Raw genomic sequence first — 17,497 nt, 5'->3', positions numbered from 1 at the left:
TTATTACCTCATTATTGTCACGTTATTACCTGATTAATATCACGCTATTACCTCATTATTATCACGCTATTACCTCATTATTATCACGCTATTACCTCATTATTATCACGCTATTACCTCATTATTATCACGTTATTACCTGATTATTATCACGTTATTACATCATTATTATCACGTTATTACTTCATTGTCACGTTATTACCTGATTAATATCACGCTATCACCACATTATTATCACGTTATTACCTGATTAATATCACGTTATTACCTCATTATTATCACGTTATTACCTCATTATTGTCACGTTATTACCTCATTATTGTCACGTTATTACCTGATTAATATCACGCTATTACCACATTATTATCACGTTATTACCTGATTAATATGACATTATTACCTCATTATTATCACGTTATTACCTCATTATTGTCACGTTATTACCTCATTATTGTCACGTTATTACCTCATTAATATCACGCTATTACCACATTAGTATCACGTTATTACCTGATTAATGACGTTATTACCTCATTATTATCACGTTATTACCTCATTATTATCACGCTATTACCACATTATTATCACGTTATTACCACATTATTACCACATTATTCTCACGCTATTACCTCATTATTATCATGTTATTACCTCGTTATTATCACGTTATTACCTCATTATTATCATGTTATTACCTCATTATTATCACGTTATTACCTCATTATTATCACCTCATTATTATCACACTATTACCTCATTATTATCACACTATTACCTCATTATTATCACACTATTACCTCATTATTATCACGCAATTGCTTCATTATTATCACGTTATTACCTCATTATTACCTCATTATTATCACGCCATTACCTCATTATTATCACCTCATTATTATCACACTATTACCTCATTATTACGCTATTACCTCATTATTATCACGCTATTACCTCATTAGCACATTACCTCATTATTATCACGTTATTACCTCATTATTGTCACGTTATTACCTCATTATTGTCACGTTATTACCTGATTAATATCACGCTATTACCTCATTATTATCACGTTATTACCTGATTAATATCACGTTATTACCTCATTATTATCACGCTATTACCTCATTAATATCACGTTATTACCTCATTATTCTCACACTATTACCTCATTATTATCACGTTATTACCTGATTAATATCACGTTATTACCTCATTATTATCACGCTATTACCTCATTAATATCACGTTATTACCTCATTATTATCACGCTATTACCTCGTTATTATCACGTTATTACCTTGTTATTATCACGTTGTTACCTCATTATTATCATGTTATTACCTCATTATTATCACGTTATTACCCCTTTACCGTCACTTTATTACCATTTTCTGATCCAAATGTTGCCCTGACATTACCATTTTATTGTTAGCAGCCTACCGTCACCAAAATATGCTATTAATTTATTGGTATTATTTTGGCCTTGTTGCTATCTTTAAATGTGTTTCCACATTATAAGCCTTTGTGTTTGCCTCCGTAGTATCTGGTTACATACAAACCAGTCTAATAATACCCAGATATACCCAGTTATTACCTGGTTGTATTACTTTGGTAAATACATGGTATTACTTAATTATTACCTCTTTATTTGCAAACTATAACCATGTTTTTACCGAGCTGCGATGTAAAATGCTACCAGTAAGTCCAAAGCAATATAAAATCTTTCTATACACACATGCATACGTTTTGAGATCCGTTTTCAGTCGTTATGACTCAATAGCAGCGAAGTGTAAAAGTGATGAGTCACTGTCACTTTATTTACCACAACTGCCAACATAACAACATGCTCTGAGGAAGTTCCCTGGCTAAAACATATTTGTATGTATTTGACTGTAACATGTTAAATAAGCGTTCATTGTTTCTTGACGGAGCGCACCTTTACTCCCCGTTTGGTCTGACTCACCGTTATTGCCCATGCCTTTCATCATGACTTCGGCCTGAGCAAACTCATAACCGAAGCTCAGCTCACTCGACACGTCGCTGGACGTATCAAAGTCCACCTCCAGCCGGTCGGAGCTCAAACACGTCTTCATCAAAGCACCGCCCTCCTCATCCTCAGCTCCTGCGTGGACCAAGTGCCTCGGCAGGTTAATCCTGTGCAGGTCCATAAGCAGAGGGCGGTCGTGTGTGGATGAACAGCGACAGAAAGAGGAAGTGTGATGTTGCGAAAAATAGGAAGAGACACAATGAAGAATTTGTGATCATATGTAAATAAATGCAGACGAATCATGTTGGCTTTAGAAATAAAATTCCACACGGACACAGATTCAAAGGCAACACTAGTTCTGTTCACCAACCTGAAGAAGTGGTTGTTTCCCCACAGGATCCGGTCACCGTGATGAAGCTGCACTGGACTGGTGACTGCAGCACCGTTCACACATGTTCTACAGGTGGACAAAAAGTCAACATGCTGGAACTAAATCCAATAAAACTGAAACCTGTTGTCAATTCAAGTTGCCAGTTGTTCGCTTCTGTAACTGAATACTTCTTTGTTACGGACCACATTGTGTCCTGATCACCAAAAATCTAACATTCTGGCATTGAATGCTTATTTCCTGTTTTTAATTATACTAGATAAGATACTTCTTGACTTCGGCTTATTTTCTTCTTTTAGCTTCTTTCTAAGTAAGAAATTGTTTTGTAGGAAGTAAGGTATCACACAAATGATCCTTTTGGTATTCAGAAACTCAAGGTATGGTCATATAAAGCCGTTATGGTCGGCACAGAGCAACACAAGCATGAGAGCCTTGAAACTGCTGCGGGGTATAAAACCAAAACAACGAGCTCAAAGGGGGATCATTCTCTGTGGGTTAGTCAATATGGGTGACCCCTTTCACATGGCAAGTTCTTATTTGATATATAGCTAAAAGGGTATTTCTGTACTTTGTCAACTCTATTTTCCAATGTTTTTGTGTCTATGTGACAATTTTTGAAATTGGTCCAGTATTGAGCTACGGCCAGCAGCTGCTAAACGAGCAACTTGTTCTGAAATGTTGCGAGAGGTGACTGTGAGAGTTGGAGAGAGGAGTGATGAGCTTAGCTGGATGTGGCCTAACAGAACGAGACTTCTCCTTGAGCGAGACACAATAACAAACACACCAGGTCAAGCGAGCGGTAAAAAGGGACCTTTCCAAAATGTTGTCAGACACTTATAATAACACTCTGAGTCTGTCAGTGGCAAAAACCAGCACTTTTAGTGGACGCTCATTGACAGTGCAGATCTGTTCTCGCTCAATACTGTCCCCATTAGTCACTTAGACACTAAAACATAGGGAAATGTTGTCGATTCAGGTTGAGCACATACCGAGCGTTGGGGTGAGGACTGAGCACCACGCCGTTGTGCTCGGTGATGTCGATGACGCAGTGCTCAGCTTGGATGGCCATCCCACACAGCTGGATGTCCTGCGAGTTGGCTGAGCCCACACGCGTGTGCTCCTGGAGCACGGGATACAGATAAGACCAAATGTGAGCAAAGTGTACATTAGGGCTGTACCGACAAATGCAATGTCGTCATATTTTATGACGTTATGCCCCAGAAAAACAATCCTCAATTTGAATGAAGTGATCATGAAGTCAGTATTTTTAAGAATATTTGGTTACATAAAAACATGTTGTGAATTTTGGAAATTATCCATCATTTCATACATTTAGATTTTTGGATCTTTAAAACATTCTGGAGTTATTGAAAATGTTTGGATCACACGACCTGGGAGACGATCTTATGCAGCTGCCACTGGAATCTAATTCTACTGAGTATAATACTAATAATGTTAGTGTGGCCTAATCCTTGCAGAAATAGCGGCTTTAAACACAATGAACACACACGCAAGAAAAATAAGTTGTGCAGCATTCAAATGTTTTAGAATTTGATTGTCAACGTTATAAATATTCGGTACAGCCACAGTGTGCATGTATTAATCTGTGTGACCCGATGTCAGTCAGCCTCTACATGTGCAGTAAACAGCAGTGGACTGTATGTGTGTGTAGTACCTTCAGATAGTACACCAGCAGTTCGTTGAGGGCAGGGTCAGCGTTAAGGTTGACCAGGAAACACTTGTCATCCACCACTCGGATTCCAGAAGACTGCAGGGAAATGCCCAGGCTCTCCAGCTGCCTCTGGCGCTCCTGCAGGAAGCATGTATTTATATATAAATATATAGTACATGAATTTATTTGTTGATTATTCTATTCTTTAGCTGCTCAATGAAAGAAATGTGAAGGTGAAAAGAGAAGGAGCTGAGAATAACCTCCACACTGAAGAAAACTCTGGAGTCTAACTTGAATTAAGTCACACTGAATGAACAGAAAACAAATCAATTAGCAAGGATCGGCTTTTTTAATTTCATCTCCAGTTCATTAAATGTGTCTGTTGCACTTGTTTGAGTCAAGAAATCGACAGAAATGTTAATGAAGTTCAGTTTAAGTGTAACAAGATGAACTTTTTTTAAATTATTGAGCTCTACAAGGAGAAACCTATGTAGTGTGTGTGTGTGTGTGTGTGTGTGTGTGTGTGTGTGTGTGTGTCTGTGTGTGTGTGTCTGTGTGTGTGTGTGTGTTACCAGTGCAATAGCCTCAGTCTTCCTGAGTTTATCCTCCCAGGTGACGGTCATTTCTTGAATCAGTTTCTCAGACTCCTCCAGCCTGTCCTTGAGGTCGGGGGCCTTCATCGACTGAGGGTGACAGAAGCTGCATTAGTCTCCACATATCACTGACTGACAGTCAACAGTCACAAAGTGAAGTGATCTGAACCTCAGCCTCGGTGAGCTGCTCCTTCAGTTTCTCCACTTCCTCTCGGAGCTCTCGGATGATCCTGGCGTTGGGGTCTTCGTTGACGACGGCGTGGTTGATGATGCTTTTGGCCCTGTCGGCGTAACGCAGGGTGGACAGCGTCTCGTCATAGTTGTCTGCGGCAGGGCTGATGGTGGCGACCATGGCGGTGCGGCTGTTCCCTCCCAGGCTGTCCTGCAGGTGAAAACCAAACCTTTGAGTCACTTAAAGATCTCAGACTGCACGATGCAAAATAAAGAACATGCAAATAATTTATGAGCATGCTGCGTTTTAGGGGGAGCAGGGTTTATTCAAGTTTTAGATAGCTACATTTAACCCAATTACAATTCTACAAGGAGCCAAATTAAAGACTCATTTAAAAACCCTAAATTAAAGACTCAAAGCTGACAAAAGGAGCCTTTTTCCAACCAAGCAGAGCTAATGAAAATAACCAGCAGAGCCCTGAGGCTTGATGGGCACAATAATGAAAAGTACATCAGAAAATTAATTACTTAGACTTTAAAGTCCAATTTCTTTAGATTAAAGAAAAATGCATTTTTAGTCCTATTGTGTATTAAAAAGGGAATAAAGTGCAAAACAATCTGAAGATACAGATATCAGGCCGTTTGTTTGTAGTGACTCTTTGTGAACAAGGTCTGTTGTTTTGTCTTTGTACCTTCAGCAGCCAGGTGAGCACAGAGTCTCTGTAGGGAACAAACTTGCTCTTGTTCTTCCCTGCTCCCTGGTCAGCCAACGCAGAGATGACTAAACCCAGAGTACTCAGGGACCTGGAGGGAGGGACACAGACAGGGGGGGAAAAAAAGAGACAAGAGGGAGGGAAATATTTATGGCACAGAATGTAACAGAGAAGAACAAAACCCTTCTTGGCGTGAAAAGGCTGAAAGATTTTAGACGAGCTCAGAGGCGTGCAGTATCAATAGACCAAAATATAAAGGGATTGTAGACAGAAAGCAAACACAATCCCAGCCAGTAATCCCCTTTGAGGAAGGCAGCTTGGTCACTTCATTTAGTTCTTGGAAGAAGAATCTGGAATACTGAGGGTTCCACGTCTTTAGTGTCGTGTCATATCTATTTTCTGTTGACTCACTTATTGATGTTGCTCCCTTCTTTCAGACGTTCCCCCGCTGCTCCAGTCTTCGCTGCTCGCTCGCTGCCGGCCAGATCCACCAGACTCAGCTTGCTCACCTTCTCTCCGCTCGTCTGCAGCGGACACACAGCAACACGCAGAAATGTGCAGGATGTTGAACTTTCTTTGTAAAATCCCAGTCATTTACTGAAGGCCAGTAGCAATCTGGAGATTTATAGATGACCTTAAGAGCTTCTTATAATTTACGCTGACTAAATGATAAAACACTGCGTAATATTGCATATAAAAAGGTACGTTTTAAAAAGAGGAAAATAAGAAATTATAATTGATGATTCTTTCTCAGTTAAGCCTCACATCACAAGTTAAAATTGGGTTTTTTTTATTTTAGAAGCAAGTCTTGCTTGTCCTTCAAAGCCAAAAATAGACTTGCTGCTTCGATGTTATATACACGCAGTCATACGTGCTTGGTACCGTCACCATGTGAAAGCCCTTACTCAACATTGTTCTTTGTATTCTCGGGTTAGATGGTCTGCTTTGTCCAGCTGTAGATGTAACCATGGCGTATTCTTATCTTTAAGGCTATCCTTGGTCTGCTGGCATCTTCTCTACAGATCTACATCCTTTACAACAGTATGAGAAGTTATGGTCTTCACTCGCAGGACTTATTCCTACTATCAGTCCCTAAAGCCAGGACCGCCAAACATTATTGCTTTTTAGAATTTGAATGATGCTTTTCTGTCATAGCAAATGAAATGTCTTCAGACTCTGGGGAAACAACTTGGCTTTTGGCCCGGGGCTCAAGAACCATTTCAAATCAGTATAAATAAGTATCATTTATATAAAGTATAATGATAACACATTGTGTCAACAGACATGTGTGAAATAATTATTTTGGAAAAGTAAATGAATTGTGATGATCCCGTTAGGTGTCGATAGCTGAAGCTCAGCGTGCACGTGTGAGCGTCTCACCTCGGACTGAAGGTCGATGAGTGTGTGTGTGAGGATGATGTTGAACACAGCGTGGGATCTGCTGCTCTCTTCATTCATATTCGTGGCTGCCACTGTGCGAGATTTATTTCCCTCTGACATCAGAGACTCGATGTCCTGTCACAAACAAAACACACGTCTCGTCTGTGCCCATACTTTATGAAATAAAGTGTTTCCTTTGACAACACTATGTCATGACCGCAACAAATAAATAATCAGAGCGTAAAGTACCTTGTAGCAGGCCACAGCCAGGCGAGACAGGCCGTCAACATAAGGCCCCATCACGTTGTGCTCTCTCACTCTCAGCGCTTGTCGATTTCTACAGAGAAGAGACAGTTTAATCCCTCAGTCCCATTCTGTCTCAACCAAGATCCAGATCTAGAGCAATTTGATATGTTGAAGTTAAGATTCATAGCTTTATCAGGCTGCAGTCTCACTGACTGCACAGCATTTTACAGTTCACAGCATAGAATCCCAAATAAACTGAGATTTTCTTCATGATCGCAGGCCGTACTGTGTGTGACTCCCTGATTAGATTATGAAGTGAACTGCACCAAACCCTTCCTCACCCTTTGGGGTCGAGCAGGTCTCGGACCTTCTCGTTGTAAATCTCCATATAGGAGACCTCCACAGTGAAGCTCTCTCCCTCCCGGGCCTCCTTCACAGTCCTGCTGAACAGGGAGCTGCAGAGCCGAGGGATCAGACCAGGCTGCTCCGCTGTGCCCATCATGGTGTACGACTTCCCAGAGCCTGGACACACACACACACACACAGCTAGAGTTTACAAATCCAAAGAGTAGGCAGAAAAAAGAACCAAGCAATGTTAAAGAGGAAATAGGCAGAAAAGGAATTCTGTAAAAACAGGACAATGAATAGAACTTCATAAGCCGCTCACATAGGTACCATTTACATATATTAAATAGAGGAAATTCAGAACAATGGTCTTTAGGTACATGCTTCTCTGTCAAGACAAAGCTGTGATTCAGTGATTTGGAGCTGTGGAAGCAAATGAGAGAGAAAAGGCTCAATCATAAAGTAAATGAATAGAGATCTGGAGAGTACTGCTAATGATTCTGAAAAGCATGACTGTGAATAAGCAGCTGTACCACAACACTTCTTAGGAGATGTTTGACGAGTTAGCATTGCAAAGTGAGACACCCTCAAATGAAAAGCAAATTAAACGTCTTGTTGAGACAGTCTGAAAATGTGATGACAGTCAGTCTCCAAGTGAATGTCAGTGCGGTTACATTTGTTAGAGAGCAAAGATGATCTAAAGTCAGAACACTTTCGCATGAACGCAGGCGTTCCCATGATGTTTTTGGATGTATGGATAGTTGTCAAAGATAGCCAGGAGATACTCTAACAACATGCACCAATGGCAGACATCAGTCTGGAGTAGGGCTGCACAATTAATCGAATATTACTCTCTTTCAGGATTTTGGCTTCTTCACAATTAAATGAACTAATCGACTGCGATATCCTCTCCAGGGAAACCACGGCGCAGAGCGGTTTTACTGCCGATCATGTGAAAGCAGCTCAACTGGAAAGGGCTTACTGCTCGAATAAGGCGCCTGGAAAGGTCGACATACCTTGTTGACCTTTTCAGTGAACAGGACCTTTTAATTGAGAGATTAAAACAATATTCTCACAGCATTTAGACTCATCATAGCAAGCAAAGCAAAGCAAAGGTGTAATGTCATTGATAACTCAAATTCAATGTAAAGGCTCCATGCCGATGAGCACGACAGTCGGGCCGTGGAACTGGCTCACATGGATGCAGCGAATACTTTTGTTATTTGTCAAAATGTGAAAAAGGTCTGTTCAGTACTTCACTGCAGGTAAGACAGTCGCCGCCGTCACAGAGGCAAAGGTAAGAGAAGTCATACTCAATTGCTCGTTTATTAGACTGCCCTCATTTATATGCAAATAGGGTGGTATTATAATAATATTGGAAATACCTCTCAGTATAATGCAGTGAAATTCAACCGCACCACAAACTGCAGCCTCCAAAAGCAATTGTCATCTCTCTAACACAGTTTGAACAAGAACTCAATATACTATCTGCGTGACGTTGATCCGAGACGCAGTCGGTAATATTATTTGAAAAATTGATGTTACCAATTATTTTGAGATTTGAAATAGCAATGGCATAAATAAATAGATTAATAAAATTCTACTTCCCATGCCATGGCATTTTGAAAGATTGATTTAAGATATTTTAATAGCAATTAAGGTCTTATTTTTAGATCTATGTATCCAATGCCTAAGACTTTTTAAGAATCCACGGGAAACCCGATAGAGAGTGTCCTTTATGTCTAATTTGTGTTTGCCAGTCTAACTGTTACCCGTCTGTCCGTAAGCAAAGATGCAGGCATTGTAGCCCATGAAGGCGTTGTCCAGCAGACTCTCCCCAAGGCACTGGAACACTACATCCTGACCTGCACACACATCAGAAAACACACTTTAACATCTCAAAGCACAGACTGCAACAGAAACTCCAGATAAGTTAACTTCTGTTACAAACTAGAGTAGAGGAGATGCTAAAGAGAGATCAAACTAAAAGGAAACAGATATACAACGTTCTTCACATACTGACATGATTTGCTGTTCTCTCTCTTTCCATAAGAGACGAGGCTCACAGCCCAGGATAAAAAGGTGGCCATTTTGCTCCATTATCTACTATTATTACCCCACAAATTGTCAAGAGAACCCCTGGCAACGGTTTTGTTCTACCCCCTTACAATCTTACAGGGCCGCAGAACTAATCTAGAAGTAAACAATGTGCAACTCTTCCTCCCGCCCCCTGAACTCTCCCTTTCTTCGACTCCATAAATAGTCCAGAATATCAGGAAACATTCTGCCAGGAGATATATTGAAGAAATGAGTCACCAAGCTGTGAAGTTACACACAAGCTAAAAACAGAACCAAATCAAGTAGAGTTCAAAACACAGAGCCACTGTGGAAATTAACCAACCTGCAAACTTGTCTTTTTGAGATTCATCGATTGACCAGAAGCAGTGGTCATAGGCAAAAACCTGAAGAATACACGAGACACAAGAGAGTGGATTTAAATGTACATACGACTCATCGATAGTAGGCAGGAGGTGCATTCAGTCACCAAATGTTTACAATGAAAAGTTCATAGTCACAGAATTCATTTGTGCATTGCACATTTGCATTGTATAATGTAATACTCACCTTTGACTGATTTCTGAGGGCAGCAGAGAAAAGAAATAAAAACATCAGTTAGTAATTAGTGTTAAAATAAACATGAACATGTCAACCAACCTAAAACACATTTAATATCTTCCGTGTCTGTCTATCACAGGCCTGTGGATTTAAACACCAGAGGAAACACAGCAAGGGACCTCGCCAAGGCTAGGACATGTGGAAATATGTATCACATGGCAACACTTTGAGCTCGAGCTGAATTCATTCATCTGACATTTTGGTCCTGGTAAGAAACACTTTTCAAGATTCAAGGCAAAGGATCATTTGCAGGGAAAGCAAAGCAAGAAGCCCGAGGCCTTTTTTAGTATTAAACTAAAGTCTGCCGAGTCCTGACTCAGCAAAACTCTCACTTTTACACAGTTACACACATTTACACCTGGAAATGCCCAGGCAGTGGTTGTTAAAGGTAGGCTATGCCTAGGGTTGCAAAATTACATTTCAAATTTCCATGGAAATTAACAGGGATAAAATGAAAATAGAGGAGTTATCTGCTCGGGCTGTACTTAACAAGTCATATGCAGATAGAAACAAACCTTTTACCATATCATAAGTAGACATGATCTAGTTCAGTTCATAAATCCATTAATTTGTCAAAAACATACAATGTAAAATGTGCCTTTTGGTGAGTTAGCTAGCTAGCTAGTTAACAGACAGGGAAATGTGGCTTTGAGCAAACTAAGGGTTTAAAGTGAACAACTAATTTGTAAAAGGAATGTTTTACAATAAAGTATGAATGGAAATAGAATAATTAAAACTCAATTAGCTCAATCAAGATACATCCCACATGGTAACAGTTAGCTAGCTAAAGCTAGGTAGTAGCATGTAAACATGTTAAAAAACGGTGTACTTTGCTTTAGGCTACTATTTGCTTAATACATTTTTATTGATACTATTTATAGTGTTCTCTGTTTCATATCCGTTATATGTATATACCCGTGTTATACGTGTACACTGCACTTTACTGCTTCTTTGCACTTCTGGTTAGATGCTAACTGCATTCCGTTGTCCCTGTTGGCTACTTGTTCTCTGTGCAATGACAATAAAGTTGAATCTGATCAGATCTGATTTGCTTAATTGGCATTGGCATTAAACTTAAATATTGTTCACAAATTCCTGAGTAAATGTTAACTCCCCTTGGAAAATATTTTCCCTCAATTTTTCCCACCAACATTTTCCCAGCCAGTGTGGGGAGTCTGACACCAACAACCCTCGGCTCACAAGACTGCTTCTCTAACCTGCAGGCCAGAGGTTCCCAACTAAACTTAGGGTCACAAGCTTATTTTAGTTGGTTGTTAGATGGCTCTGGGATAAGCAGAAAAAACAGTTATACAAATATTGTCTAATTTTCAGATCCAGCTTTCTTTTTCTTGTGAAATACGTAATAGTTTCTGCTTCTAGATATCCTCGAATTAATTAAATGAAGCAAACAGAGGAGAATAACTGGTTGAGGTGTTTACAACTCCCCGTAGGCAGCGTGTCACAAGGGATGTCAGAAGGCATCATGAACAAAACAATTAAAAAGAAGTTCTCACCAGGCTAGCGTGCAAATAAAAATCAGCTCTTAGCCGCATGGATTCATTACTACATGGGCCGAAGGGGTCAAGGGGCCCCTAAGGCAGATGAATGTAGTGACATTTCTTATTGGAAAGAGCTATGTCATGTTTTCCCCCTTAAATACTAACTACTGTAGGTCTCTCTGAATGAGTACCAACTTATTGAAATGAATGATATGTCAATGCTGTGACCTGCTTTGTCTTAACAGTTACTTTAAACGTTCACCAACTGTTCTGAGGCAGTTCAGAAAGATACAGCAAACAACATTTCAGGGCAGAAACAGCAGATCTAGCAAATACTAAAAAAAGCTGACACAACCCCAGGCCAAAGTCAGTGGAGTAAGAAGGGACAGTTTCAAGGATACAAAGTCAAAGGTGCTTTAATTGTAGTGAAGCTTAAAAATCTGTCAAGCTGACTAATCCTCTTTGGCTCGTTGTGAATCAAGTGGAGAATGTGACACAGCATGAAGACCCACAGAGCCTTCCAGTGTCCCTAAGACACAGGCCAAGACAAAATCTCTGCATTCTTGCTAGAGCACTTTAAAACACACTCACTGCCTTTCAGGTTCATCCCAGTGCAGCAAACAATAGTATCTCATGCATCTGTCAGCAAACACATCACCACATTCCAGGAAGCAAACGTCAAATGTAATTATCAAACATGTTCTATGTTCCAGTGCTGCCTCACGGTGTTGTCCATCAGCAAACCTAGCGTTCATGGAACCAGCACTAGTCCCACGTGTTGGTAAAAATCTGATTATGTTATGATGAAGCAGTAATAACGGATCACATGATTACTTGTATGTGGAAATCGTCCCTTCTGGTGATGAACCCATAGAAAATTATCTCCCAGCGCTGCAGTACCACTCGGCTCTATGGAGCGTTTTAGCGTCTTTAAGCGCACAACTTTACTGTTTTGGTTCACAAACACCATTTTCATTAGAGTTGTTTTGCAGACATTTTTAGAACAAAAAAACAGAGCTAAAAGAGAATGAATATTGGACTAAGATTCATCCGGTGGCCAGAGAGACGTCTCCAAATGAATGTTAAATGGCAACTATTTGAAACAACAACAAATTTGCTATATAAAACTTAAAAAGGTGATACAATACCCGTGTTGTGTTCACAGCGTGTTTCCACTGCCCCCAAGTGGCCAACAAATCTGTTATTGCAGCTTTAAGTTACATTTAGCGGTTTACTTATTTTCTGCTCATGACATGAATTCTTTTTCCGAAAGCCGTACTTTAGCAAGTTGCCTTAAGAGGCTGTAAAGCATTCAGTCCTCACATTGGTCGATGAGCAAGATCAAACCACTATATAGTTTTAGAAAGGTGCCCCACAGATGTGAGATGAAAACCAGCGAGAATACAGAGACATATTGCATCACAAAAAGGAATTAGGAATTACAAATGTCCTTAATCCGAACTTCCTACTAATTTAAATTGTATTTGTAGTGGATGCCCACTGAGGGGGTTGGGCCTGAAAACGGTTTTGTCAAGCAATCTGCATTTCCAAACTTATTTCCACACAGCCATTTAACAGGACAAAAATACTAACTACAAAGTTGAGTTGGCCACCCAAAATGGGAGAAACGGAGATCATGTTTTGATAAGATCTATCAAACTTAAAGATAGGCACCCAGTCTCCAGGGAAGCTCCCTCTGAAGTATGGTTCCATACATAACTCAAAACACACAGTCTTCACTCAGGGAGAAATATCAATTTGGGGTTTCAAAAATAAAAATAAGACTGCAAATGTAGTCATGGCCCCACACACACACACACACACACACACACACACACACACTGGAGGCTGGTATGAAACAAGGCCTCCCTATGTGAGACTTAGCTGCTCCATGAAAGAGTAACATTAAGTCCTGTCCTCTCCTGGGCTGGCAAGGACATTCCTGAGATAACTGGCAGAGCCTCGCAGCTCCAAGGAGTCACTACAGGAGAGGGAGGAGGTAGGTCAGTCTATGACCAACAACAAACAGGCCTGCACAACTACACTCTTCCAGATTTGAGCGGTGTGATGATACACAGCCCTTCTGGGTGGATTCTGTATATTACTAATTCTGTGCATTTTCAACATTTGTGATGCCATAAACAGATCAAAGCAAAGTTCAGATAAGAATGGCTCACACTTTATGTTTAATTTTCTAAACATCATTCTGCAGGTGCTGATAAATATTCCAGCAACAATTCAAAGTCTGTTTACAGCATGTGCAGTTAAATTGGGATCCATGAAACTACACATTTACAGGCCTGCTGGGCTCCACAGTTATGAAAGCAGACCCAAGGCTGAATTAATCCCTACCACGTTGAGGGTCTGACAGCCCCTGCTGTATTCGTGGTTGCCGCCACCAAGGGTCCTGTAACACATTAACACCCCCTGAGGCTCATGCATATATTCCATTAACTTGTCAGGCAGTGAGCTGACTAAGCACAAAACTTGTGGAATTGGCTGGTGAGTGACTCACCCAACAAACAAAGCTTTTCTGGAACACAAATTTCGCTCATAATAGAATACAGTCTACTGGGAAACTAATCAAGAGTGCCTTGATGCAGAAACTAATGCTTCCCAGTTAAAATACTTGCTTAGTGGCTGATTAGAATTAGTTTACTTCTCCCACTTGCACTTCACTGAGACCTTTGTGCTGCTCTGGGATCCTGGAGGTGCTTGTCTGTGTTGCAATGAGCCTGTAAAACCTGTTCACACTGATCCCCAAAGGGGAAGCATACCACTGCCCAAGCATGTCAGGGCAGAAGAAGAGACACACGCAGATTCATACACACAAATGCATAGGATTACTATGACATATGAGAGTCTCTCTTTCTACAAAGACAGAGATTCATACTCTGTGTTAGTTGAAGGGGATTGCCCTCATGCATATTTCCTAGGTAACCTGAGAAGGGGCCAAAACCTCCAGAGAGCATCTACCTGCACTGCTCTGACTCACTGCCTGGCAGACTGCAAGGAGGGGAGAAGAGGACTTAGTCAACAGCACAATACTGGAGGACATACAACACAGGCCCAGCAGCACGATTTCAATTTAACACAATCAATGCACATTTTGCATCCACATGTCATTTTGTTACTATTTCGATGCATTACACTGCTGCGAGTTCTGATATGATAATAATAAACCAAAGACAAATGCCCTTACTGACTGGACTGGAAATTGTAAATTAAATTCTTAAAGTCTTAAATCTTGACATTGTCCTCTCCTTTGTTGCCATTTCTTTAAATTGTGGTTTGACTACCTGAGCAGGATTGAGCTGGAACAGACACGCCTTTAGTAAAGAGAGGAACGATGCAGGAAGGACAGTGGGAGGAGGAATAATGGACAGGAGTAGTAGAGGGAGGAAAGGTGGGGTGAGGCTTCCTCCAAACAACTGGGTGTTAACTTGAAGGGCTGGTTAGTCTTTATAAAGTCTTCTGCCAGCAATCCTGAGGGAATTAAATAAGTTGAACTCCTTTTCTGTTAGAACTGTAAGAGTCTACACCTGAATTGGGCAAAACATTAACTCGCCACTGCATAGAACCGAGTTCAGTTCCAGGTAGTCCACGTCCTGTGCCTCAGACAAGCCCAAACCTCTGGCATAATCAGAAAAGAAATGTGTCATGAGTAAGAGACAAAGCCAAACAATGTGTGTGGCTCCCCATGGTGACCTCACTGTTGATAGCCAAGGACCAAAGAATGAGTAGCACCTGCTACCGCAGAAATAAAGTAAATAAAATAAAATATATACACTGCAAAATGACCCAGTTATCAGACGGTTAGTGGTTTTGCATTAAGTGATAACGAGATGAACTAGTGTGTGAAACTCTGCAGCTTACCGGGAGTCTCCCTTGTTCATGTTGATGATGGCCGGATGCAGCACCGTCTGGTTGCCCTCCATCTCCACCACACATTTTGTCTTTAGGTCTTTTTCTGGATTGAAACCGTGAGAAAAGAGATAAATTTTTAATGAAAAAACATTAAGCATGCTTTTCCCTGCAGTACTATCAGTTTCAGATTGTTGGGCATAATATAGCAATTTTTAAACCTACAAAAAAGATGTGAAATGTACAGTGAACAAAGTCACCTTTGCTAAAGGACTTTCCAACCATCAAAATGTACAGAACGGTGTAAAGAGCATGTACTGTATACACTGGTCATCATATCAGTCCTTAGTAGTCACTGACACAACTGTCATCACAGAATAACAGGTGGCATTCAATGTGTGCGTGTGCGAGAGCCACTTCCTTGTGATTGTAACACATATAGGCCAACATGGAGAGGCAGGAAATAGTTTCCTTAATGGTGATTCATCCAGGACTTGCCTGTGCAAACATTACAACCACTTTACGCCTCCCTGAGCAGACGGTAAGGAAAAGCAGGGTCATAACTACTCTTCCTCATTCCTACCTACAGTGCCAGGTTTGAATAAGGCAGAGAGAGCACTGGAATGCTGAAGGCATGCGTGTTGTGAGATTGTCCAATGTTACACTTAATTAGGTATATTAAGTGTCTGTCTATCTTTGTGTCATATTGCTGTGGTGTCTGGACACGTTTCTCTTGAGAATGAGACCCCTTGCCTCGATGAGATTATCTGTATGAAATCCCTGCATGCAACATGTACTATAGTCCCTTTTCTGTCAGGATGTGATGTCACTGTCACTTCCATATTTTTCCATTTCTAATCCTACAACACTCCAGCCAAAGCTTTTCCAAAGCAGTGCAGAATAGACCTTTTCAGAGCCTGCCTGGAAGAAACAAACTCTGTAAAACACAGGAATGAAGCCTCTATTGTTTGTCGAAAAACAAACCGGCTTCTCAAACCAAAAGAGCCCCTTTGGAGCTGGGCACGATTGTTGAAAATGCCTTTGTTTGAGCCGTGAAACAGAATGGTCCAACTCACAACTGATAAAGTGTCACAAGGTTTCTCTGACATTATACTCACCTCTCCTGTTCATTGGTCGCACACGAACAGCGACCTTTACATTAGAGTCATTCAGGCTGTTGTCATCCATGGTGCCACCTGACCTGTGACAAATTAATCAATCCTTCACAACTTCACAGCGTGGGATACCAATATACATACATACATACATACACACAGTAAGCTAGTCTCCTGCTTATTATAACACTATTCATACTAGAAACCCAACTCCAAGCAGCTTTACAACACGTCCAAGAAGACATAACAAGCTAGAGTATAAGGTACACTGTAAAGTGAAGTGAACAAACCGTGTGGAAGAGTGCGCAGTGTTCCTGTCCGACTCCCACAGGCACCTTCAAGCACACTCAGCAGCTAGCCCGGGACGCTAACGAGAGCTGGAGAACAGCAAACACACAGAGAGGGGTCAAATGTTTTCATAATGACCGCTGATAAATGTAACTGACCCCAGTACAGTGTACTATGAAACCCTGGTTTCTATTTGTAAGGCTTAAAAAAACCACTTACGACAGTACACAGTTCATTCCCTCGGCTCCTCCACCTGTTGCATTTCCTGAAACTTCCCTCAGAGATAAGTCAAGCCATGTCAACTCGCAGCTAAAGGGATTTGCTATGAGATTTAGTGAGCTTCCAAGTTCCCCAGTTGCGCTCTGCTCTTCACACACTTGCATCATTGGTTTGAGAGGGAATTCAGCGCCACAGCGTGGATCCACATGCATTACAAGTCTGTGCTTTTCCTTCAAGGAGATTAGTCCAAATCATGTTCAGAAAAAATAATTAAAATATCCACACTTAATGCTAATTAAACTGACACAACAGTGGTAAACCGGTGGCACAGTGTTTTCCCT

General features: G+C 40.8%; 1 protein-coding gene across 3 annotated transcripts in view; it reads right to left on the bottom strand.

The window, feature by feature from the left end:
- Window positions 1-17,483, bottom strand: part of LOC115003447 (kinesin-like protein KIF13B) — a 36,353-nt gene extending 18,870 nt beyond the window's left edge. The window contains exons 1-18 of one of the 3 annotated variants that reach the window (XM_029425232.1): window positions 17,157-17,483; window positions 16,940-17,026; window positions 16,653-16,730; window positions 15,547-15,640; window positions 10,121-10,133; window positions 9,897-9,957; window positions 9,268-9,360; window positions 7,492-7,672; window positions 7,154-7,241; window positions 6,905-7,039; window positions 5,936-6,048; window positions 5,504-5,615; window positions 4,810-5,022; window positions 4,620-4,730; window positions 4,051-4,185; window positions 3,365-3,495; window positions 2,358-2,444; window positions 1,964-2,154 (exon numbers count right to left, since the gene is read on the bottom strand). In XM_029425232.1, the coding sequence (XP_029281092.1) occupies window positions 1,964-2,154; window positions 2,358-2,444; window positions 3,365-3,495; window positions 4,051-4,185; window positions 4,620-4,730; window positions 4,810-5,022; window positions 5,504-5,615; window positions 5,936-6,048; window positions 6,905-7,039; window positions 7,154-7,241; window positions 7,492-7,672; window positions 9,268-9,360; window positions 9,897-9,957; window positions 10,121-10,133; window positions 15,547-15,640; window positions 16,653-16,722 (1,828 nt within the window). In that variant the 5' untranslated portion in view covers window positions 16,723-16,730; window positions 16,940-17,026; window positions 17,157-17,483. Of the gene's footprint in view, window positions 1-1,963; window positions 2,155-2,357; window positions 2,445-3,364; window positions 3,496-4,050; window positions 4,186-4,619; window positions 4,731-4,809; window positions 5,023-5,503; window positions 5,616-5,935; window positions 6,049-6,904; window positions 7,040-7,153; window positions 7,242-7,491; window positions 7,673-9,267; window positions 9,361-9,896; window positions 9,958-10,120; window positions 10,134-15,546; window positions 15,641-16,652; window positions 16,736-16,939; window positions 17,027-17,156 lie in introns of all 3 variants that reach the window. The other 2 variants (XM_029425231.1, XM_029425233.1) reach the window with 2 other exon arrangements.
- Window positions 17,484-17,497: the final 14 nt, after the last annotated feature.

This window comes from Cottoperca gobio, chromosome 24 (genome assembly GCF_900634415.1).
Source record: "Cottoperca gobio chromosome 24, fCotGob3.1, whole genome shotgun sequence".
In the NCBI taxonomy this organism is placed as follows: domain Eukaryota; kingdom Metazoa; phylum Chordata; class Actinopteri; order Perciformes; family Bovichtidae; genus Cottoperca; species Cottoperca gobio.
The sequence above is the reverse complement of the archived record's forward strand: the minus strand, read 5'-3'. Positions and strand labels throughout refer to the sequence as shown.